The 25,341-nt window shown below is 43.3% G+C and overlaps 1 protein-coding gene across 1 annotated transcript in view; it reads right to left on the bottom strand.

The window, feature by feature from the left end:
- Nucleotides 1-737: 737 nt before the first annotated feature.
- Nucleotides 738-25,341, bottom strand: part of RNF150 (ring finger protein 150) — an 81,316-nt gene continuing 56,712 nt past the window's right edge. The window contains exons 3-7 of the mRNA XM_033159763.1: nt 18,290-18,361; nt 17,685-17,767; nt 15,118-15,214; nt 13,905-14,115; nt 738-2,713 (exon numbers count right to left, since the gene is read on the bottom strand). Of these exons, the coding sequence (XP_033015654.1) occupies nt 2,595-2,713; nt 13,905-14,115; nt 15,118-15,214; nt 17,685-17,767; nt 18,290-18,361 (582 nt within the window). The 3' untranslated portion in view covers nt 738-2,594. The remainder of the gene's footprint in view (nt 2,714-13,904; nt 14,116-15,117; nt 15,215-17,684; nt 17,768-18,289; nt 18,362-25,341) is intronic.

Genomic DNA, 25,341 nt, shown 5'->3' with positions numbered 1-25,341 from the left:
TGTGAATTCCAGAGCAGAGGTGGCAAATGCTTCCATCTTAAGGCTCCTACATTTTAAACAGTTGGAATAATTGAGTATGTTTTCACAGCTGCAGCTTTACAAAACCTGGTAGAGCTGCGATGTAAGTTACACTTGCCAAAATTCTCTCTTCTCCATAACTACTGGAGGTATGAAAAGCCTAATTTGAAAGCTTGACCCTCTCAGTCTGAAGTTGGCCTGAAACAGCAATAAACATAGGTCTCAATTTGTCCTCACACATTTATTTTGGCTTAATTTAAATGAGATTATGAAAGAATAAGCAGAAGATGGCAGCTTTTTTTGCCCACCTTCAACATAACGAAGCAAGCATGATCTTTCAAAGTGATTTAAAACTCACTGAATAGGGGAATTACGACAGCCCCATAGTAACACTTAGGGTTGCTTCAGATGGAACACCAAACCAAATTCATGGTGCTACATGATTAAGCCCCTTAGGGGTGTATTCCCCTCTCCTCAGAACAGACATTCAGCTCCTACCACCCATAGCAAGGTTCCCCTCAGGAAATGAAGAGGGAGGTAGCTGCTGTAGCCATTTTGCCAGGCCCTGCAAAATCTAGTGACTGAGTGGGTGGGAGTATGTGAGCACAGGACCTGTTCGCAAAGTGCCAAACTATGGGCTGATGGCGTTATATCTGAACAATCCTTATAGTACTACTCTAATGCAGGAATTCTACTAGATTCTGTTTCTATTACATATATTTTTAGCACAGGCTACAGTGCTAAGCCTATTTACTTACCGCAATTTAAATCACTGTTCATATTGTCAGGAGTAATAGCGTACCCTTTTATGAAAGACAACAAGCTGAAAAGTCCTCCTTAACACTTAAGTATTTTGATTGAAATATACAATTGCCCGCTGCATCAATAGCAAATCTCCTGAAACTACAGCACAATGCAAGATCTCTTGAGTCCCAGCGGTTTAATGGCAACCCTTTTCGACATCTGCAGTTGAAACTGACAGTTAATTCATTTTGGAATGTTTCAGGTTACTATTACAATTCAAAAATATGACATGGAAAGAAGAGCCTCATCATTTTCTTTCACCCACTGAGGATCTACGTCCAAGTGAGTTCAGAAGCCAGGGAGCAAGAGTTGACTTCCATACCAGGAAGAACAACAGAACACTTGGTGAGAGTATCTTTTCACACATGCCAGTAAAAGTGCCTCAGTGCCTCTGAGCCTCTTTCCCACTGTTTGCGCACACTAGTGAATTGCTTCAATGCAGGTCTGAGTGTCCTAGTTTTTCATTTGACTAAAGGTTATGCAGGGAATAGTCTCAGTCCTGGTGTGCTTTTGCTGTCACCCATGAATACATGTCCTCTTCCTGAATTGGAGGATTGGCCCTTCCTCTAACAGAATGAGCACAGAGCTGTACATTTGATGTAGTGTGTGCACATTCTTACCCCTATTGACTGAAAGGGACCTTGGAAATAGGAAGAGTTTTCACCTATGAACAGAGGAAGCAAGTGTGAACTAGAGTGTTGGTGGTGGTAAAGGTGGTTATGCAATTTTTTTTTTTTTAAATAGCCTCAGTCCATTTGTAACTTTCCTATTATGGCCCACAACACCTAGCTCCTTCCCCCACACTTCCAGTAATTTCTGTTCTCTTTTCCCCTTACCACAAACAGTTTCAATGAACTTCAGTGCTCTGATGGCCAGAAGGAAATCTGAGTGAAATACCTCCGAAGAAGAAGAAAAAAAGTGAATCTCATTACACACCAATCATAGGGAAGACCATTAAGGAATGAGAGATTTGTGATGACATAAAATATAGCAAATAGGCTGCAAAAACAGGCTGACTTTTAATCCCATTATTATCATCTTCATCTTCATCTTCTCTCACTTGGTATCTTATGTGCAAGCCATGAAACTCTGAATGGGAACTAATAACATTAAGTAGAAAGTCACCAACTTCAGTAAATCCAGTCACCTATCTCCTGGCTGGGAGACCTGGAAGCACAGATCTCCAAGTCCCACTAAAACCACAATGAAAAGAAGCTTCAGACCAAGACACTGCTCTGAAGCAACATTTCTTTCCAAAGCTTCATCCACAAAATTATTCAGATTTCTGGGCTGAACTTTTGAAAAAGCAAGGGGGGGTGTTGAGAGGAAGAAAGACATGTCCATCTGAAACAAGCTATAAATAATCACCTTTGAGTGCTTTCTTCTGTTTAAAAAAACAACAACAACCAGGGACTGAAGAAAGGTAGAAAACACACCAGCTGTCATTTCAGTTACATCGTTACGAACCACCAAGAAGGTGAATAACTCTTCTGATCACCTTCCAGTGTCAGTGAAATGGACACACCGAGTTAATGATGAAATTGCATCCAAGCAGACACGTCTGTTGCTATTGCTTTTCATGACCATCCTAGAATGGAGTGTACTGGAGTTCACAAAACGTTCTGGACGTGTGTATGGTTACGTGTGTGTACATGTGTGAATGAGAATGCATGTGTACACCAGTGGTCCAAATCTGACAGAACTTAATTCTTTTCCTTCCCCTCCCCACTACTGCCCTTTAGTTTAGTGGAAGGGTCTTTTGATCTGCTTTTTCAGGATTTCACCTCTTCGCAGTCTTGGTCAGTAGAAAGCTCTACATCAGAGAGTCCAACCTCCATTGCCATGATCAATGAGATATCTGAATCGCTACTGATGGCTGGCTCCTGCTCACCTGAAATAAGAAAAGAATGTTAAAGCCAAATTCTCATGTCCCCCAAATTCGAACTTAGCTCCTTCAATCTGATCTTAAATAAGAGAAGTTGCCTTGTATTGAGCTAAGTACTGCCTATTCTAATTGGAAGAAGCTCTCACAGTCCAAGGCACTGAGTGGCCTTTCCTCTTCTCGCTGGTCTTTTGAGTGGGAAATATCTGGGATCTTCTACATGCAAAGTGTAGTGTCATACCCCTGAGCCATGGTCACTTGTTTCTCTTTTGTGTATTCTTAACTGCTTGTGTTTCTGTTCCCTCAAACCCTTCCCTAAGCCAGTGTCCTGGATTGCTCAGTGGATGGATCTTGGGTAAGCAACCACCTCAGCCTTAGCTCTTTGTCTGCAGCATTTCAGGAGTCTTATGAGAACACAACTGGTTGGCAAAGCTTGCTACGTCTCCTGAACATATTCTTCTGGTTAAGGACAGTTCCTCCCCTGGATTGTTTTGCCTTTCAATCTACTTCTCTAGAATTCCCCATTGCTCTGTTCTGTTTGTTCTCCATCTTCTGCGGTCTCATGCCTGGTTCAAATGCTATGAAATAACATGAAGGGAAGTACTTCCATGAAAGGAATGTGCAATCTCTAGTTTTTCTACATGTATACAAATGCTAGCAAACTAAAATCACTTTTAACTTCCTGGCAAGTGTATACCGGTATATGGTGAAAAAACCCACAACGATGCATGTGCAGGTTTATTTCTTTATTGCAACACTTAATGGCCCACATTTCTTTTGCATAAAAGGGCCCTTGAGAAAATTAAAAATCATAACAAAAACAATGCCAATAAAACCCATGGGGAAATAAAAGCAAGAACAGAAAAAAGTTGCATTAACAGACCGGCAAACCAATACCAAATTATCAGAGAGTATCCTCTTGATGCATGATTAAGCAATTTTGTTTTTATCCATTGCCAAAACACACAGAGAAAGGAAGGCAACTGGATCACCCAAAGTGTGGAACTCCAAACTCTGGGTACCACAACCAAGGAGCCATTGTCCCTTATGCCACCAACCATACCTCATATGTTTATGGACTACAAAGCAGGCTTTCCTGGAAGTTCAATGTATGACACACACATCCATTGCACACAGAAATGTCTTCTGTGAGCAAATTGTGTTATTGTTAATTTTTTAAGGCTATATTGCATCTAAGTCCATGGCTTTTTAGATACATACTTCTTCCTATATTTTGCCCGCAAGACTTCTGAAGCAGAGGAGTAGCAGCTGCTTGAGTCAAGCAACAATGTATAAAATTGTTCCCATACTAAAACAGCTGGATTTCCTATTGGCTTTTCAACAGTAGCATATAAGAATGTTTATGTAATTTTGACTATTCTAGAATGTTTATGTAATTTTGACTATTCTTCTTTTATAAATTTACATTTTAGGAATGAAAAGTGAAACTAGAAAAGCCCATCTGGGCTTGAAAATAAAACTGAAGACTAAATAAACCCACATTCAGCCAACACTGGGCTTACAGAATTGTAACTTCAGGATAGCTATCCCAATAAGTTTTCAAAGCAATTATGCATATAAAGCTCCCTGAAATCTCTCCAGCTTTCTGTAGCTTTGTCCTACAATAAAGGACTTGTGGTATAAATACCTCTTTGACATAATAATCACAACAGCAATTACAGAACACACTAGGTAAATCCATCTTTAAAACACACATAAAAAAACTAGTTTCACAGGTAGAGGCAGTGTGAAATTATCTCGCCTGTATTTCTTACAAAACACCCAAGTCTTTGTGCAATTCATATATGCATGTTCAGGTGTCCAGTACACAGAGAGATTCATGGAGTGCGGGATGTCAAATTTTTATTATCACCCTTCTGTAAAGGGTGTCCCGCTTTGCAAACATGCTTCTATGTTGATGGGGAAGACCAGAGACCAAGTAAGCCCCAAAGTGTCTGAATCTGCTCCTGATACACTGAGGAGCACAGCCTGTCCAAACATACGCCAAATATGCCAAGTCTTTTTTTGCTTCATCATCTTACATTCCACAAAGATGAGACTACAAAATAGCTCTTAAATAGCAGGAAAGGGAGAAGACATATTTGACATCAACAATTTTTTGAAACCCTTGAACCAGATGCCTGAAAGAAGTTTTGCAAAAAGGAAAGTTAGGGAAGTGATAATGTGGCAATACTTAAAAGACTAGGTCCAGTTGAGCAACAGTCATTACCTCCACTGTACCTTTCAAATGCACTTTAGAAAACCCACCCAACTAACATTAAAAGAGCCTAACACTAAAACTGTGTAGGCACAGTCCAACGCATATAGCAAATGACTGGGATATAAAGCTGTACGAAGCTATGGATGGAATATAATTAAAGACTGCAACTGTCTCTTCTGCTCCCTGTTGTGTTACCACTGAGCTACTATCTAGACAGTAGCTTTGACAGGTGCTTTGAAAACTCATTAAAGGATTTTCCAATCCATCACTGAAGACAGATCAGTGATTGACAGAGGCTCTTAACCAACTAATTTCTAAGGAAGAAGCCGTAAGGAGAGGTGGCATTTTAAAGAAGCAAACAATGCAATAACCCAGTTGGCTTACAAAGGGAAAAGAATTATCACTGGGTGCACCCACCAGAGGTTTCAATGTGGAATGCCCTCTCTTTGTCCTGTTAGAAATGAGTGAAAATTGTCATGACAGAAGATGAGGGAATGCCCCTTTTGAAACATGGGAAATCAGCAGAAGAACACTGCATGGGCAGTGTTAAAACCCCTCAGTGTAGTGCAATGGGAACCTCTTGCTCTGTTTGTGCTAATTGTTCCTGCTACGTTTGCTACAATAGAGTGGCAAGCGCTGATGTGAATGTGGGGAGCGAGGGAAGCAGATGCATCTTACTTTTTAAGAGTGTGTTTTTTGTGCAGGCATTGCATTGAAGAAGTGTTTGGAATCACTAGTACATCCATGCTCACTGCTTCTCCATGATTTCTGAAGCCACCCCACTTTCCAGTTTCTGACAAATGAAAGATGTGCTTTTCTTACATCTGCTAAGCAGGCACCTTATCTAGCGGGCTGAGTTTCAGCAGATACCTACTAGATATTCGCTAGATTTACTCGGCATCCAGTATGCTCCCACCACTGGTTTGTGAAGCTGTGCACACATGACATCAGCCACAACCCACATCAGTCCTGCAGTTACTTGAGTAATACAGTGGTACCTCGGGTTAAGAACTTAATTCGTTCTGGAGATCCGTTCTGAACCTGAAACTGTTCTTAACCTGAGGTAACACTTTAGCTAATGCGGCCTCCCGCTGCCACTGCACTGCCACCTCGCAATTTCTGTTCTCATCCTGAAGCAAAGTTCTTAACCTGAGGTACTATTTCTGGGTTAGTGGAGTCGGTAACCTGAAGCATCTGTAACCTGAGGTACCACTGTACTGTGTTTTGACATTGTTTTCTCCCAAACCAGCTTTGATCCAACTTGAAAACGTAAGCCATGTGGGGAGCTGTATTAGATGACCTTCGGGGTCACATCCAACTCTACAATTCTATGATTCTGAGCAAGCCAAACTGCCATAAAATGATGCAAGCTGCCAGAAACTGAAGCTGGCTAGCCTAGTTTTCACCTTGCAAGACCAAGAGCCTGCCTGTGTGAAATTTTGCTATGGTGCAATTTGCTTATACTGCATAACAGTGTTTGATATGCACAATTGACTCTGTAACAAATTGATTCTTGCTACAAAGGCAAGCTGCTCTTCTCTACATTTGTTCTGCTTTCTGCCTATCCCCAAACATTTCCTGCTGCCTCTACAGGGGATGCCTGGAATACTGCTATGAGGTTCTTTTGCTTCACATGTGTATTAATTTGTACAGCTCTTCCTTCTTATATTTTTTTTAAAACGGTACCTACCATTCCTTAGTAAAATAAACTCACAACAACAGTCCATTAAACTCCCCCAAACCCCAGACACATTGAAACCAATACTATTTCCCTAAGTTACACGACTAGCACAACTCCCATTGGTTTTAATGGGTCTACTCCTAAGCATGACTAAGTCTGGATCCAGCCTAGTAAAAACAGTTCCAACTACTAAAAAAAAACTGCACCTCTCTTCTAAAGCTAGTCTTACTGTTGAGGTAAGATCACCATACATTTAAAACACATACATTTAGGCTTCCTGCCCAAAAGTCTTGGAAACTGTACTATTTTATTATTATTCTGCTAATCTGGAAATTCTGGGGGAAATCAATTTCCTTTGGCATGCGGCCTTTGCTAACCTGGTGCCCTCCAGTTGTTCTGGCCTACAACTCCCACCAGCCCCAGCGAAGTGAGGCCATGCTAGCTGGGCTGATGGGAGTTAATAGTCCATAACCCCTGGAGGGGTCAGGGTGGTGAAGGTTGGTACAGAACATTAAGGAATGCCAGGTAAGTTTGCTGCATTTAAAAAAGCAGAAAAGGCAGGACTGGCCTTGCTATCAGGCAGCGGGAGGCAGGTGGGAGATGAGGGTCAGCAGAGTGGTGGTCAGGTGTTGGGAGGGCAGAGCTATGAATGATGGGCAATGTGTGTGTGCGCTTGCCATCTTGTTCTATGCCTCATGCCGCAAAATGTCTTGGGCGAGCCCTGAGAAAAGCAAAGCAGTCTTCTTGATAAGAAAGCGACACCAAGCACAAATGGTATGCGAATCTTTTTGTATCATTTCCACCGGAGCGGTTTCAGGCAGACAGTGGCATCATTTCAGCCTTCTGGAATATTGTGGTGCGGGGAAGGTCCACTTGATCCAGTGGAGGCACTACCTTGTTTCTGTTACTTCCTGTAGTGATCAGCCTAAATGGTAAGAGGACTCTACACTAGCTATAAAGAAATGCTGCATGGGTCAAAGTCCAGCCGTGGGAACAACTGGTGGATGCAACAGAGGCTTTGAAGTGCTGCTGTGGTGAGTGTGCACCTATAATGATATGTTGTCACGAGGCAGTAAGTTAACCCTCCCTTAGCAAGATGGCTACCATGAAGAAGCAGCTTTTAGAATAAATTCATTTTAGAAATTGATTCTGAATGCATTTTACACTGAACAGCTGCTGAGTAGCTTTCATTGTGTGCATTCCAGGCAGCCTCAGGCCTGTAAATAACCCATTGCTACAGTCAGGCCCTGAAAAATTTCTTCTTTCCCTTGTAACAGAAAATGGCTTGTTTCGAATGCAATACTTCCTCATTCTTAAGACATTCAGAGCAGCATATGCTTCTCTAGGCAAGGAGCCAGTGACTGTTAAACCTGCTGCAGTGGAATTCTCTAGCAAAAAATGAAATAAAGAAATGAATGCCTAGAGGGGTCATGGGCTGCACTGAAAAGACGGGTATGAAAAAAGTAATGGACATAACCGTAACAGCACTGTGCATGTGACAGGGTGTGTGTGTGTGTTGGAAATATGTGCTTATGCATAATAGTATGTAATCATTAATCAGAAGTATTAATCACGAGAGAGAGAGAGAGAGAGAGAGAGAGAAAGAAAGAAAGAAAGAAAGAAAGAAAGAAAGAAAGGAAGGAAGGAAGAAAAGCAGATGTGCTCATGATTTATAATCTTCAGGATACAGGTCCTAAGAGAACTCTCTAAAACAGGAGTGATGAATCTGTGGTCCATCAGCCACGTGACCCAGTTCCCTCTGGGAATTCAACTGTACAGACAATTCCTAGACATAAGACAAAGGGTGGGGGAGGGAAGCACCACTAGGATGGAGCCAGACTTATAGAGCAATCAAACCATGATTAATCAGAAGTCAGTCCTATTGAATTAAATGGGGTTGACTCCCACTTAAACAGGGTTGGGACTGCAGCCTTCATCACATTTAGAACAGACTTGCTGGAATTGACAAGGGTGCTGCTCATAATCTCCAGTTAAGCCACTGAACACCCTGGCCGTTGGATATGTGCCATCAACAATTGCAGTTTTTAGTCATACTGCATGCCATCAGTAGCTGTGCCAAATCTGGCTTTTCCCTGTAAATATTTGTATATTTGGAATATTTATTGGGATTTTTCATGTGAACAAAAAGCTCTCGCATAACTTATTTCAGTACAGCTATGGGAATATACAGAACCAAGTTAATATAATGCCTTTGCTCTTAGTGCATTTAGCTAGACTTTTAATCTATCTTTGCCATCCTGAAGTTCCGTGAGCATTATTGGAACACAGCAGCAAGAAAGGTTTGCCTATTATTCTCTCTGCTAAAAAAGAAGCCAATTAACTATTTTTCAGTTATTTGGGAAACTGCAAAGTACCACTGGGACACCTAAAAGCACAGGTACCATTTATGCATCATTTGTTTAAATGTATCAGGTTTTGACATTGCTGTTAAATCACCCTGCTGTTGTTTTAAAAGATTTCTTTTCACAGTGAAATTTTCAATGCAGTTGACAAATATAATATCAGATTTTTTAGGCTATTATCATAAGTAGACTTTGGAAAATGAAAATACACTCCAAAGTAGGCCTATATTCCAGAGTACAATTTGGAAGAAGTTGATGGAACTTGTGTCTTGAGTAAGCATGCTCAGGTTGGATTTTTAGAATTGCAACAACTGTTTGTTAGATTTATACAGTATAAAAACATAAAAATACATAACATAAAGATTCTTCTTGCTTTAAAATTGTTTCCTTATTGTTATGTATATTATATTATTTGATGTATGTTTTGATATTGTCCCCTGCTCTGGGATTTATTTCAATTAAGACTGGGTTACAAGTACCCTAGATATAGATGATAGATTAATAGATTGATCAGTCAATCAATCAATGAGATATTGCTTATCTGTCACATTTTACATGAATAATACTGTAATTTAAAAAGAAATAATTTATACCGATAAAAGCCCATATCTTTCTGCTACCAAACAGAAGACTGGAGGTGGAAGCGATTTTGCAACTCTAATAGACAAAGTGTGGTTTGTGACTGTCCTACTTCTGCACGTCACATTCCTCCAGGGGTTAGACTCTTGCAATGGTCAAACTTTCTCCACCCTGGGGGCACCTCATCTATCTTGGTGCTCAATCTCAGTCAACTCAGCTCTGTCAAGTAACTCTGCATGTTGTCCTGTTGCTTGAGGTGTGGCTAGGCAGGCCTCGAGTTGCTGCACCTTCACTTCCAGCAAGACAATCACCTTTCACTTGCTACAAGTGCACTGTTGCTTGTTCTCTGGCAGAATGACAAACATGGCACAGGCGTTACAGGTCACTGCAGCAGCTCCCCCGCCCTCCATGTCTCTGGTCCTATACACACCAAGAGACAGAAATCTGGGCCTCCCCTGCAAACGTGTCTGTTTGCGGGCTCTGGTTGTGAGCTCCCAGGATCTGCACTGAGCTAAGTTTGACTGCTGCTGGTTGCTAACTCTGTCATGTGCTGTTAATCATGTGAACAGCTGAGACAGCAGGGGGTCAAAAACTCCAAAGCAGGATTTCATTAGCATGATGCCCTTGAAAAAGCCAATTCACAACAGCCACACACCTATACTGCTTCTGTAAAGGCCTTGAGTCTTATGAAGCACTTGATCCACAAAACACATAAACTGGAGTATTCAGACTTGTGTCTAAGAAACCAAACAGTTTTGCTTGAGCCATTAAATGGCTTCCATTTAACTGATCCACTTAGACTGGGTGAGCTTCCTGAGAAATATGCACTGGCATCTACATTCCTAGGGTCTCGGTGCGACTGAATGATATTGAGCCAATGACAACACTAGCAGAAATAGAAAGTGTATGAACTCTTGAGGTGACATTTTAGAAGAGCAACAACCTATGCTGAACTCTGAGTAACATAATAGGGGAATGGCACGTAAGAACTTAAAATTCTTGTTGGAAGTCACACAGTATTTCCAGTGTGCAACTTTGGAAGCCATTAACTTTAACTGAGGGATGGAGAACCGGATCTGGCCTACTGGCCAGATCTACTTATCTACACACTCTCCTGAAGGCCAAGTTTGACAGGTGGTTAGGCATATCCAATTGCTTCGCTGCTGGCTTCAACACAGCAGGGAACCGCAAATTCCTTGAGATTTGCACTTCCTTCCCAGGTCTTCCCAAACAAATATTTTGGGGAATTTTCTCAGCCAGAAGATGCAAACATAAAAATATGCCACTTTTCAAAATTTATATTGTGAGCACACACACACACACCCGGTCATATGTCACCCCACTAGCGGCGGAGCATATGCCCATGCTGCCCAGGGCGGGCACGCTCCTGAGGGGGGAGCGGCGCAGAGGGTGCCCTCCCAGGCACAGGATAGCCGCTCAGGTGCATGGGAGGGCGTGCGTGCCCTGCAACCAGGAGCGGAGCAAGCTGCTGATGGCAGACTTTCACCATGCCACCCACCCGCAACTCCCAAGCCTTCCCCAAGCTGTCAAAACGAAGGGGGAAGGGGGGGAATGTTGCTGGCAAAGCAGCATAGGTCCCCCCTTCCCTTGACGGCTTTGGGTAGGCTTGGGAGTTGCGGGCAGGTAGCACGTCAAATGTCACCCCCTTAGCAAAGTCACCTGGGGTGGTCTGCCCCCACTGCACCCCATTCCTCTGCCCTTGCATCCCACTGTAACCAATATCCCACTCCCTCTTTGTCATGTCTGTTCTTCAGCTGCCTTGAGAGTGGACGTATTTTAAATGTGCTCCTGAATGACTGACAATATGCTCAGATCCCTGTGTGCTTCCAGATGGAGGTTTACTGGGGAATCAGTATTACTCTCACACACAAAGGTTTTGCACTGTCCACTCCATGATGCCATCATCAAAATCTCAGGCCATGTTTTTTAAAAACATTTAATCCAGACTTCCTCTTACAGTGGGAAATATGTTAAAGTAAACTTTCCCCATCTATTATAGATTTGCAGTCATCACTGGAATGGAAGCTTGATAGTGCATTTGTTCAGGCAGGCAGCTTGTCATACACGAGGCAATGTTTCTGTGGGTGGCCTCTCTCGCTACACCCACATTTCCATTTGCACAAACTAACTGTTTTGTTTCCTGCAGCTCAAAGGATATTTAAAAAATACAAAAACTGGAGGTTGCCCACCTGTCCCCACCAAAAGGGTAAGCCTCCATTTTGCCCTGATAACTAGGGGCTGGTAAAAATTTGCTCTTCCTCCAAAGTTCCCAAACTTCCTGCGTGCATGTTCCGAACAAGAAGAGGTAGCGGAGAGCAGGGAAGCTGTGACTGAGAGGAGGGGCCAGAAAAAGGTAGCATGGAAACGCACTCACTGTTGTGAATGAGGCACAAAGGAATTATCTATGAAAAATCTAAGACCAAAAAATGAAGCGTGTGGACAATCATGTGCCAAATGTGTAAAATCCCCAGATAGGTGAGATGGTGAAATTAGGATACAGAGGACCCAACAGTACATAAACATCTGTGTGATTTTTATTTTATTTTTTGCAGGGTTGTGCTGAGCCTAATTTATGCCATATTCACACAGAGCTCTCAGGCAGCCTTGCTTTTAAGTTTTCTCACCAGGGCTACTCCACTGGGGCTACCTCTACTTCCATAATCTCAAAGCACTTAATGAAAAACAAAAAACAAAAACTCAGCCTGCAAACTCTAATTGGCTTAACCAGTAGATTAATCAACTAAAGATTTAAATGATAAAGGCTAATATTAATCAAATATGGCAGATTTTCATAATATCCCAGATCAACAGTGCTAACTGAAACAGTACTTTAGGTAGCTATGAAGATATTTTCCTCAGAGCTAATGGAGAAAAAAGCCCTTTCCCCCATATGTTGCAACATGCTCTCTTTCCTACAGCTCCCATTTTACAGTAAATTCTAGCTGTTTGCCCTAGTTAGTTCATATCTGTGAGTGAGTGAGTGAGTCAGTCAGTCAGTCTCCTGTTTTTGAAGTCACAAAACATGTGATTTTATTTTTAAAGAAAAAAAAAAGATTATAAAAAACCCAAAAAGTGTAGCAAGAAACTCAATGTGTATTGCTAACTGACGTTGTAATCCTAATCCCAGCTACCTAGGTATAAAACCCATTGTAATTGATATGAGTTTAAAGCTCCTTTTGAACTTTTGAAGTGCATGTGGGATGAAACCAATGGGAGAGTACTGTCCCTGCTAGAACCGCATTTTTAAAATTGTCAAATCTGGAAGCCACTCAAGTATGCTGTGGTAGCAAATATAAGATACTGCAGTGCCTGCTGAAACTGAGGCCAGCTACTGTGGTCTGACACAATCCAAACATGTGTCCCCTTGTGGCTTATGAAGAGTAAATGTGTAGCAGGACTAGAAGATAATCTTTCTGCAGAACTGAACCCTAACAGAAAGGCAAATATAACCTGTGCTTAGACTCTCGTGAGCCACAGATATATTTGCTTTGGGTTATATAGAGGCATCCTGCAATTCAAGGATTGGACAGCAACAACTTGTTTACCGAGATGCGGGTGTCTAAACCACTAAACCTCTTGGGCTTGCCGATCAGAAGGTCGGCGGTTCGAATCCCTGCAATGGGGTGAGCCCGTTGCTCGGTCCCAGCTCCTCCCAACCTAGCAGTTCAAAAGCACGTCAAAGTGCAAGTAGATAAATAGGTACCACTCCGGCGGGAAGGTAAACAGCGTTTTGGTGTTCCGTTGTGCCAGAAGTGGCTTAGTTATGCTGGCCACATGACCCGAAAAAACTGTCTCCGGACAAACGCTGGCTCTCTCGGCCTGTAAAGTGAGATGAGCGCCGCAACCCCAGTGTCATCTGCGACTGGACTTAACTGTCAGGGGTCCTTTAACTTTACCTTTAACTTGTTTGCCAGAAGATGCCCACTCAGGACTCAAGCTTACCTTTAAAGTCTTCTGATAATAAATGAATCATACCAGACTGGCACAAGAGATCTGGCACAACACCACAAAACCCTCTTCCAATACCTTCTTTCATTATGTGGTTGTGCCTGCTTGCACCTTCAGTCCAATTTTTGTTCTCAATGCAGCCAATCTGAGATCACGGTGAGCATCGTGATTCCATGTAATCCATCAGATTTGGTTTGGAATGGATTACAGAATGCATTTGGGATGTTTATTAGATTTTCAAATGAGAAATCCAGTTCTGCTGAAGTATTTTCAATGTGAAACAGGACTTTACCCATATCCCTGTTGAAAATACTACAGAATAGTCACCGGCGATTTTATGAATCACATTTAAAACATTTACTCTAAGCAAATGAGATGAGAACTTACTGCTTGTGTTGAGGTTATTTTCCCCAGTCTGTGGAAGAGGGTCTGCATCCTGGATGACTTGTAGTACTCCAACTGTCCGGACAGGAGGATCCAGTGCTACAGAGCTTTCATTCACAGTTATATCACTTGCTCCTGTAATCTGATTAGTTGGTGGCCCTCCTATAGAAGCTTCAAAATCTGGAGGTATGTCATCTACACAATCTGCATTGGGCTAATGAAAACAAGAAAGAAGAGTCTAATGGGAATGGGGAGAGAGATTCTGAAAGGAAATATTTGTGTCTCAATTACAGGAAGAAATAGTTCATTTAGTTCAATAGTTCATTGTAGTTCCAAATATTACCTTGTCATAGATTTCAAAACATGAATTTTGGCTTCTCTTTACAGGATAGTCTTTATTAGTTTGCAAATTCTTCTGAAAGCAAATGGCCATTTAGAGACTATGCATACCTAGATTGTTATGTTAGATATTTGTTGATGGCACCAAAACGCCAACACCTCTAACAGCATAAGCCTAACCATGTCTACTCAGACGTAAGTGCCAGTGAATTCAATGGAGCTTGGACATATCCTCACAGAAATGTTTATCCAAATTGGAGGCATACGACATCATGTGCCTTTTTTTTCAGAACTGATGCATGCTTGGCATATGGAGTTAATACTTAATTTAGCCATTTTTGTGGTAACCCTTCAGGTGTCTTAATGGATGATATCTACCAGACGCTTTGCTAATTTATGGCACTACTGCTGGGATCCCCATTGTGGTACTGGGGGGTACCATGCTACCCTCAGACACACTCTGTTCTTCATAATTTTCACTTAATTTTCCGCTTTAAAATGTGTGGGTATTCTTTGATTTTGGGGGTGTTTTGTTGTAGGGGTTGTCGGTTTTGGGGAGGGTTGCTTACTTTGTTGCCTTGTGTTTTGTTTTAGGGGTTGTGTGTTTATCCAATTTGGGAAGTTTTGAGCTTCAGGTTTTTCCCATACATTAAATATTATGGTTCATGCTGAAAATGTCACTCAGGGTGTGTGTGTGTGTGTGTAGTTTATATCGTCTTATTAGCATTGGTGAGGAAATGGCTTTAGGGGACCCAAAATCTTCAGGATAGAAATATAATGCTCACTAGGATGATACTTGCTTATTCACTTTTTTAAAAAGTGGAATTAGGATGAATGAAAATACCATGTTCAGTGTTCTACCACACTACATGCTTACCGGAATCCCTAGTGCTTTTAAGATGTTCATTTTACACATAGGGCAGGTGCGATGGTCTAGTAGCCATGGATCTACACAAGATTTGTGAAAGAGGTGCCTACAAAGGGAGAAAAATGAAATTTAGTTAAAATCTATATAAGACCTGAATATTCACAATTTCTCAAAGTTGCAGTTGGTACCATCTGCTCTGAAAAAGCTCAAAAGTGTCATGCAGCATAAGGACTACACAGCTGAAGATATATCTGTGTGGAAAATGCTTTTGTCAAGAAAAACCTGGTGAAAGAAGACCTGTACTGAAAAACAGAAGTGTTTTGTACCGTATATCGCGGCGTATAAGACGACTTTTTAAGCCCGAAAAATCTTCTCTAAAGTCGGGGGTCATCTTGTACGCCGGCAACATCATGCGACGTGACCCGGAGTTCCGCCCCGCCACTGGCTGCGTGCGCACGCAGCCACCATGGAGCCTCTCCCCGGCGCTCCAGCCACAACCGCTGCCTCAGCCGCCATGGAGCCCGGGCTGGGCGTGGGCGGCAAGCGCAGAGGCCTCCTGTGCGGCGACGGGGAGGTTCTCCCCGCTGCCCCAGGCGTCGCCGCCGCCGCCTCAGCAGCCGTGGAGGCCGTCCTGCGCTTCGGCGGCAAGCGCAGAGGCCTCCTTTGGGGCGATGGGGAGGTTCTCCCCGCTGCGCCAGGTGTCGCTGCCGCCGCCTCAGCAGCCATGGAGGCCGTCCAGCGCTTCGGCGGCAAGCACGGAGGCCTCCTTTGGGGCGACGGGGAGGTTCTCCCCGCTGCCCCAGGCGTCGCCGCCGCCGCCTCAGCAGCCGTGGAGGCCGTCCTGCGCTTCGGCGGCAAGCGCGGAGGCCTCCTTTGGGGCGACGGGGAGGTTCTCCCCGCTGCCCCAGGCGTCGCCGCCGCCGCCTCAGCAGCCATGGAGGCCGCTGTGCGCTTGGGCGGCAAGCGCGGAGATCTCCTGTGTGGCGCAGGGGACGCTCTCCCCGCCGCTGCCGCCGCCTCAGCAGCCATGGATCCCGGGCTGGGTGAGTATACCCCAAACTCTGTTTTTTCACATAAAAATTTGGGGGCTCGTCTTATACGCCGAGTCGCCTTATACGCCGCGATATACGGTAGTTAATAAATTGCAATGGATGGAACCTAGCTTGTAATGTAGAATTAGCAGAAAAAGCTCCCTAAATAAAAACTTGAGAAGATGAAATAAAATGGAAGCAATTTTCAATATTAAAAAAACCAGACCCTAAGAAACATTTATCGGCTGACAGCAGATTTATCACCCTCGGTACTGTGAAAAGTAGCATAAATAAGAAAAAAAAACTATTTATTGTGTTTCACCTCTATATCCATGACTGGAGATACTGCAAAACGCAAGATCTACAACTGCAGAAAGAGAACTGACAGCATACAATTTGGTCTGTGAACATAGAACCTATCAACCTGCGTAGGATGAGAATTGGAGTAATGGGCATTGATTCCCTAATAGGCTTGCTTCTTTGCTTGGAAAAAGATGCATGCAGTTCGTCACAACTGTTTATCTACTGGATTTGGTTTAACCCCCCCCCCCCCCAACGATCATAAAAGGAACATATTACATTAGACTGGGTCCAAAGGTTCTATTCCCCTGACAAAAGAGGACTCCCTCCACCAGAGCAAAGCAACCTTTGGATCTGAATCATCTGTTCCAAATTGGATTTTTCATGTGGACTTTCCAAAAATATTAGCAGCATGTGCACTGAGGTAGCTGAAAAGGTGGCATATATATGACACCACTGCTATTTATATGATATATCTAAGAAAAACTGCAGTTAAATTGCTTCTACTTTAGGGTGATCCAGCAAGTTAAATTTCCGGCAACCAAATTTCAAACACCAACGCATTTGGTTTCAGTAGGCCCCTCCACCCCCCACAAGCCACTGTAATTGTTTTAGCTTTAATAGGGTGGCTTTTTGGGGGGCAGGGAGGTGTTTAAAGCATATTGCACTGTTAGCAAATGACAAAGACATATTATTGGCCTGTGAAGAACACCACAAAAATCAATTAAATAATAATAATAATAATAATAATAATAATAATAATAATAATAATAATAAAAAATTATTTATACCCAGCCACTCTGGGCAGCTTTCAACCGAATATTAAAAACAATACAGCATCAAGCATTAAAAACGTCCCTAAACAGGGCCACCTTCAGTTGTCTTTTAAAAGTAAAATAGCTGCTTATTGTCTTGACATCTGATGGGAGGGTGTTCCACAGGGCGGGCGCCACTACCAAGAAGGCCCTCTGCCTGGTTCCCTGTAACCTAACTTCTCGCAGCGAGGGAACTGCCAGAAGGCCCTCGGCGCTGGACCTCAGTGTCCAGGCTGGACGATGGGGGTGGAGATGCTCCTTCAGGTATACAGGACCGAAGCCGTTTAAGGCTTTAAGGGTCAGCACCAACACTTTGAATTGTGCTCGGAAACGTACTGGGAGCCAATGAAGATCTTTCAGGACCGGTGTTATATGGTCTCGGTGGCCACTCCCAGTATATTTCTCTAATTTGATGGTTATATCAACTCACCGGCAGGGCAAGATCCTGACAACGTCGTTCGGTTTGTAACCCTCAATACATACTGCACAGTTATCGAAATCGGGTTCAGTTTCCTACAGAAACATTGAGATCGACATTTTCAACGAAAAGCATGGCAGACTGAAATACATTGACATTTAATAACATCCCCAAGTCCTTCCAGATTCTGAGAGTTCAGTTTAGTCCAATTGGCTACAGTGTCCATTTGCAAAGGGATCCCTGTAATTCAGGAATGGAGAACCTGTGGCACTCCGAACTCTCACCAACCCCAGCCAGCCATGGGTAATGGTCAGAAATGACAGGGGAAGGAGTCTAGCAATATTTGGATGTACCCCTGCTGAAGCACATAACAGAGGCCTATTTCAACCATTCCTCCATATGGGGAGTCAATGCAACAGGTTGCTGCAGGTATGAGCAACCAGTGTGTGCCTTCCATACAGCACTCTCCTCAGTCCTCACCAGGCCCTTTTGTGGAAGAAAGTAACCCACACAAAGGTTTCTGGTTTATTTTATTTTATTGACCATGGTACAATGCCTAACTGCACTCCCCACCCCCACCCTGCTTGGTTAAAACGAAGAGTTAAGAAAAAAATTACCTTATCTCCTTTCCTTATTGTTCTGACCTGCAGTTTGCTGATTGCTTTCTTTGCAGCATCTCCGAGACGGCGCTAAAAATGTAACATATCACTCTTTACTAAAGGGCACACCTTCACACAGATGTTCTTGTATGGCTCTGTAATAGTTTGATGGTCCAAGATCATTTTAAATGAAACAGAGAAGAGCTATGTAAATGCAATATTGGATTCAAAGAGGTCACTAATACGGGGAGTAATTGGTATCGACAAAACACCAGATGCAGTATGGATTAAAAGGTATCTAATTATCTCAAATTGTTATAGATGTTCAACCTGTTGGAACAGGAACCAATGAAAGAAGAATTAGGTGCAGCTGATTTTTGCTGATCCCCTGCTACGTATTTCATACTACATAACATTCCAGAGAGTCCTGCAACCTTTGGGAGCAGGGTACATTTTTTAAAGGTGGGCAGGGGATTAGGTGGACAGGAGGGATCTACAAAAATTAGGTGTCCTGACTTGTGCAAGTAGAAGCACTTTTTAAAAAGACTCAGGACAGACAAAAAAGGAGTCCCACAAGATCTAGCGATGGTCACCAACTAAGACAAAAGCAATGCACAGAATTTGCTCCCTAAAGAGGCAATGATGTATGGCTTTAAAAGTGGAGAACAAAGCTATCAATGGCTACTATCCCTAATGGTTATGTTCCACCATCACTGTCAGAGGCAGCAATGCTTCTGAATGCCAGTTGCTGGAAACCACAGGAGGGGATGGTGATGCTGTTGTGCTCATGTCCTGACTTCCCATGGGCATCAAGATAGCCACTGAGAAAATATTGCTGGATTAAGATGGGCCTTTGGCCTGATCCAGCAGGTCTTTCAACCTGGCGGCCAAATAAAGAGACAGGCACAGAGGCTGAGTTGAACAAAAACCACTAATTTTGAGATTTAAACCCATACAACTGCTGCAGAGGGAAACACTATCAGTGTGGGATCAAACTTGAAACTGGAGCAAATTGCAATCTCTAGGGCAACCAAACCCAGGAACTAGAGGCACAGCTGTCCAGTCTGCATCCCTTTCCCAGGCCACACCATGAAGATGAGTAGGAAGTTGCAGGATGTTGTGCAAAGGCCTTAGTACCATTATGTTGCAAGAGGTATGTCCTTAGCGGAATCCCAGACTGCATTCCTTGGCCAAATACCTGAAAATGTTCTGTACTCTGTAACATTTGAAAATGCATTTCCCCACTACATTTTATTGCTAAGAGAATACTTTTCTAAGCTAAGAAAAATGACTTTGGCACTTTAGGACTTCATCTTTATGCTGAAATCTCAAACCACTTTCTCCCAACCTAAGTACGTACTGACTTCACACCATCCCTGCATGAGTGAAGCCATCTGCCTGGAGAATTAGGGTAAAAAATTATTCCACATATTTTTTGCATCTGAAAGTCTGGAATGTGAATCATTCTTCACCCATCTGTTTCCATTTGCTTTTTTGTTTGTTTGTTTTTCCAAGGCACCGTTCCAGTTTTCAGAAAGGATAAGCAAAGATTTGGAAAGGGGGGAAACAGTATGAAATACAGATATACCCAAGATTGAGTTTCCAAAAAAAGCAGTTTATTTTAAGAGCTGTCACTGCAGTCATTTCCTTTTTTAAACCATGTAATGGACTATAATAAGGCTATCAACTTAGGCCAAACTGCTAGTTGGCTGCTCATCCTTACCCCCCACTTTTTGTTTAAGCAAAGGGAATTATTAAATACAGAGTCACTCCACATCATTGTTGGAGCCACTCAGTGTAAAGAAGACAGTGAACTGATAAAAATATATAGCAGCTCATGAAGAATCCTGTCATGTGATCCAACACACATGTGGGACACTTCCTTTTCCAAATGGGCTCCACTGAGTTTCTTGCATTTACTATATCTCTGTATAATGGATATATAGACTTGGATGTTAACATTGCTCTGTTCACAGAAGGACCTTCAGTCCATGGTTAAAAAAAAACCACAGCTAGGATCCAAGCAGTTATGTTTTTGTAGATAAATTTCATCATGTTTTTGAATTTCTTGATCTTTTTTCCTGCTAATTAAATCATGTTATATATTTTCGGTTTAATTGCCCTTATTATGTTAGTGCAATATATGGGGTTTAACATCTTGGGGCCATGCTGACGGGCCCAACACCTCCCAAAGGTCTCCTACTCAGGTGGGAAGGCTGTAGTGCTGGGGGAAGCCTTCTTGCCCTGGAAACGCTTTCTCCTTCTGCTCATCATGGAAGAAAGGCACCTTCCACCCTGTATTGAGCAGTGGGAGAGAAGCCATGCAGCGTGGAGAAAGCTGCCATCACCTCTCCCTGGGACGCACAGCTTTGCTTCTGTTGCACAATATGGAGGCAAAACAGTCCATACTAAGCAGGGAAAGGGAAGGATGTGATTCCAACTGCACATTGGGAGGCTATGTTCTATAATTTCACCAGAGTTGTTTACCTACCCAAGAGGCCCTGGTCATATGCTGATGACATCCTTACTGAGGGGTGTATGTGGTGGTTGTATTCCACTATGTAGTGCTGAGTCAGGGCCCTCCAGAGTCCTCTTTAGTAGCACTATTTAGTCGGCACAAATTTCAGCCACCACAATCAGTGGGGCTGAAAAGTGGTGCACTCTGGCTGGATCACGTCCATCGTTTGCAAATGTGAAACATGTCCTTCATACAGCTCCTCAGAAGGGAGATAACAAAATGAACATTTAATGTAGCTCTTGATCATGACATGCTTGCCAACTATTATCTTGTAATGCAGTATTTTATCTTTGGCACCATTTCTCTCACAGCTTGCACAGAATAGAGGGGAAAGGCAAGAGGGAGGAAAATATTTCTTGTGCGCTTTTAATATATATCAAAGGATGTGAGCTAGTGTAAAATAGATCTGGCAGGGTGGCCATGATCGTTCGCTCCTCAATTTTGCTCTCATGAAGCATTTAAGAATAAAACCATTTATTATTAAAATAACATGAGTTGCATACAAATGATGTTTAGATTCAGAGAAGACCTATTTAAATGAATGGATCCAGTTTGTCATGTTCATTAATTTCAGTGGATCCACTGCAAGAAGGATTAGCATTGGACACAACCCCATGCCACCCACTAAATACTATCCACCTACTAAATGTACTTTCATATTGATTGTTCATCATTTAAATTAAATGCTGACACACTCGTTGCCTCCCTGAATATTTTTGCTGGAAACTTCAACTTTTGAGTCAGCAGATGTTTAATACTTTTGGGAATTAGAAATTCAGTTTAAGATGGAAAATGAGGGTGGACAATAACGGATTAAATATTTTTGATACTTTTGGAATACACTAAAGTTTAAAAAAACATTATCGCCATATAAGACAAAGTAGAATACTTTCTCATTTTTACAGTGTTAAACATTTATCCAGATCATGGCAGTTCCCTTTCTCCTCATTCCATATGTCGCTTGAGTGGGGAAAGCTCCAGTGATCAGGACCAACTCAAATGTTTGGGGTTTCTAAACATTCCCCCTATCCCATGCAGCCTATACAATGGAAACATGAGTCCAATACTGCAACTTCCAAGTGATCAGTAACTCTTCCTATAGGAGGAGCTGTATTCACTTGGGGAGGCTGTGTTAGCTATTCCACTACTTGTAAAGGCTCATAGTGTGGCAGCCTTCTTGGTAGTGGCTCCAGAGCTCTGGAACTTCCTTTCACTGGATATATGCCTAGTATCTACATTGTATAAGTGTCAATGACATTCCAAGCTGACCTTTTAATCTAAGGTGCATTTTAAATGACATTTTGTCAATTTGGAGAGGAGCAGGAGGTATTCTTTGAATGGTTTATGTGGAAGAGGGTTATTTACTATGATTGACAGCAGTGGTGGATTCCTCTTTTTTTAACTTAAAGAAGATGAAGTTTTGCTGTTGCTTGTGATGGTGGTAGCAGCAGCAGTAAAACTCTTCTAAGCGGCTGGCAGAAGTCACCATCCTTTTCTTTCCAAAATGCCTGTGGGCTGCTCTTTGCCACTGCAACCAGAAGTGATATTTTCTTCCTAGCAAACAGAGAAACTACTGTTTTCTCATGTTATGGTCCACTGACTGACACCTGCCTTTTGCCTTTTGTGTTTTGGATCTGAGATGAGACTATACAGCTTCCTCTGCCATAAAATTCTAGAGCTGTAACCAATTTGACATGAGCTTGGGTGCTCTCTTTCAAAAAGAAAGCAAACCAGCGCAGAAAACAAATGAAACACATATTTAATAATTAAAATAGGCTGCTGACAGAATTAAAATACCATATGATAAAGATATTAGCAAGAATGACCTGAAACAGGGGTTACCAATCTTTTTTGGGATCGTGGCCACATTTGCAATCCAGAAAAACTATTGTGGGCACCACACATGCAACCCCTCTCTAAATTGTTCCTTGCACTATAATTAGGCTTTTTAAAAGCCTTCTGTTGGCTAAGCAAGGGGTTTTCTCCCCAAGCCTAATTCCAGTGGAGAAAGAGGCAGAGGGATGGGACCCTGTGGATAGCAAGGAAAGTTCTTGTGGATGCGTGTCTGCCCCCAGGTACCATGTTAGCATCCCATGACGTAATTATCATAGCTATTGCTATGCATTATATATCAGTGAACATTATACTGAGCGGAGGGAATGACAAATGCCAAGCTAAAGAGGGCAAATGTCTGCAACAAATGGCTTTAGAAGAAGAGACGGAAAACCTCCATACTTCAAATGTCAAACATGCAATAGTACACCGGACACATTAAGCTTTGAGCACTCTGCCCAAGAAGACACAGAAGAAATACTGAATGTGTGAGAGGCAAAGGCCAAACAGATATAAGTTATAAGGAACTTGATGTTTCACATCATTTCTACATATCATACAGCTAAAGATATATTAACTGTTAATATTTTATATTTTGATCCAGGCAGGAAGGGCTACTTTAATAGAAGAACTCATGGCAAAGGAATAAAGGAAAATGGTTGCAGCAAAGACTAATGGCACGGACTGAAAGAAAGCTGTCAAGAGAAGACTCCCTATTAGCAGCTCTCAGATTCGGAATGAAAGCTGGCAAAGATCAAGCAATAAATGTTGACAACAGGACTTGGAAATCGATACTCTCTGAACATTAGGCCAAGGAAATTTAATTTTTTTATTCCAAAGAAAGCAAGAAGAATAAGTCAGTGGTGGTTTTTTAATCTGCATTGAGTTCATCAGATGATGGATTACAGGAGGAAGAATGGGACAGTTTATTTATTTATTACATTTAGATCCCACCTATACATGGTTCACCTGACATTATCCTCACAACAATCATATGAGCCAGGTTAGGCAAAAGAGACAGTGACTGGCCCAAGGTTCATGGTTGAGTGGAGATGAACTCTGCTCTCTCAGGTTTTGGTTCAACACTCTGAGCACTACACGTCAAAACACACACCAAAAATTCCACAGGAATCTTTATTATCTTCAGTAGGAAAGATTCAGTTTGTGGTGTGTACCAACTGCATTCTGCTCTTTAAAACATAGCTCTGCTAGAAAGTTGGAGGGGAATTTCCAACTTATGATAAAGAAAACATATTTATGACAAAAGTATGGGTGGACATGTGCGATGAAAGTTGTTATTGTTCAAGGTGTGTGGGGGTGTTGAATCTTTTTTACGCATGCACCAATGAAGAGACTCTTGGTGGGCAGAATAAGTTGACCATTATAACAGCCATGGCATGTCAATGAATGATGCTTACAGACAGGGGCGTCGTAGGGTGGGGGCGGGCCGCCCCTGGTGCCGCCCCATGGCGGGTGTGTGCAGTGCTGCTGCTCCCGGGGTGACGGAGGGAGCGGCGGCGCGTCCCACCACTCCCATGCGCCGCCGCTCCCTCCGTCACCCCGGGAGCAGCAGCGCTGCACGGACGAGGCTCCCGAAGTGGCGGCCCGGCATACCCCAGGGGCGGGGGCGTCGCTGCGCGCGCGTGCGTCATGACGCACACGCAGCGATGCCCCGCCCCCAGGGATGCCGGGCCGCCGCTTTCCGGAGCCTCGGTGGGCTGCAAAGAGCCCCGAAGCCGCAGCCTCGCAGCCCTTTGCGCTATGGCTGCGGCTTCAGGGCTCTTTGTAGCCCGCCGATGCCCCCAAGCCCCCGCCCGGCATACCCCAGGGGGCGGGGCGTCGCCGCGCGTGCGTCATGACGCACACGCAGCGATGCCCCGCCCCCGGGGATGCCGGGCCGCCGCTTTCCGGAGCCTCGGTGGGCTGCAAAGAGCCCCGAAGCCGCAGCCTGGCAGCCCTTTGCGCTATGGCTGCGGCTTCGGGGCTCTTTGTAGCCCGCCGATGCTCCCAAGCCCCCGCCCGGCATACCCCAGGGGCGGGGGTGTCGCTGCGCGCGCGCGCGTGCGTCATGACGCACACACAGCGATGCCCCGCCCCCGGGGATGCCGGGCCGTCGCCGCGCGTGCGTGCGTCATGACGTCATGACGCACGCACGCGCCACGATGCCCCGCCCCCCAGGGGTGCCCCTTGGCTTCCCGCCCCGGGCAGCCGAGGGGCTAGGAACGCCCCTGCTTACAGATGTATTGCCACCAATGGCACTGACAGAGCATAATTGGGGGTTGGACTGGATGGCCCTTGTGGTCTCTTCCAACTCTATGATTCTATGATTTGAGATGAACGGAATATAAAAATAAAAGTGTAAGTCTTGTTTTTCAGAATTTACTCCAAGCTATCTTTCAGCCAATAAACTTGCATATACCAGTAATCTGTGGGCTATTTTACTCTCCATTCTGAATATTCTTTAATGAGGTATGCAAAGCTTAATCTTACATTTGTCAGCAGTATTGCACATTTGCATTTTTAGCATGTTTGAAATATGTAGCTTTTCAGTCTCTTTTACTGAAGCCATTTGTGTAATATTTAATCCTCTTTAGCCAAAGCCATTTGTAGTTCCTCCACTGAATTATGTGCTCACAATTTTTTTTAGTCTCTTTCTTTGCATTTATATAATACAAAAGTACAAATACACACAACTTAATTCCCATCTCCCCCTTCCCCC

The sequence above is a fragment of the Lacerta agilis genome, chromosome 9, assembly GCF_009819535.1.
Source record: "Lacerta agilis isolate rLacAgi1 chromosome 9, rLacAgi1.pri, whole genome shotgun sequence".
NCBI lineage: Eukaryota > Metazoa > Chordata > Lepidosauria > Squamata > Lacertidae > Lacerta > Lacerta agilis.
Note: the sequence above shows the minus strand (reverse complement) of the source record. Positions and strands in the feature narration are given on the sequence as shown.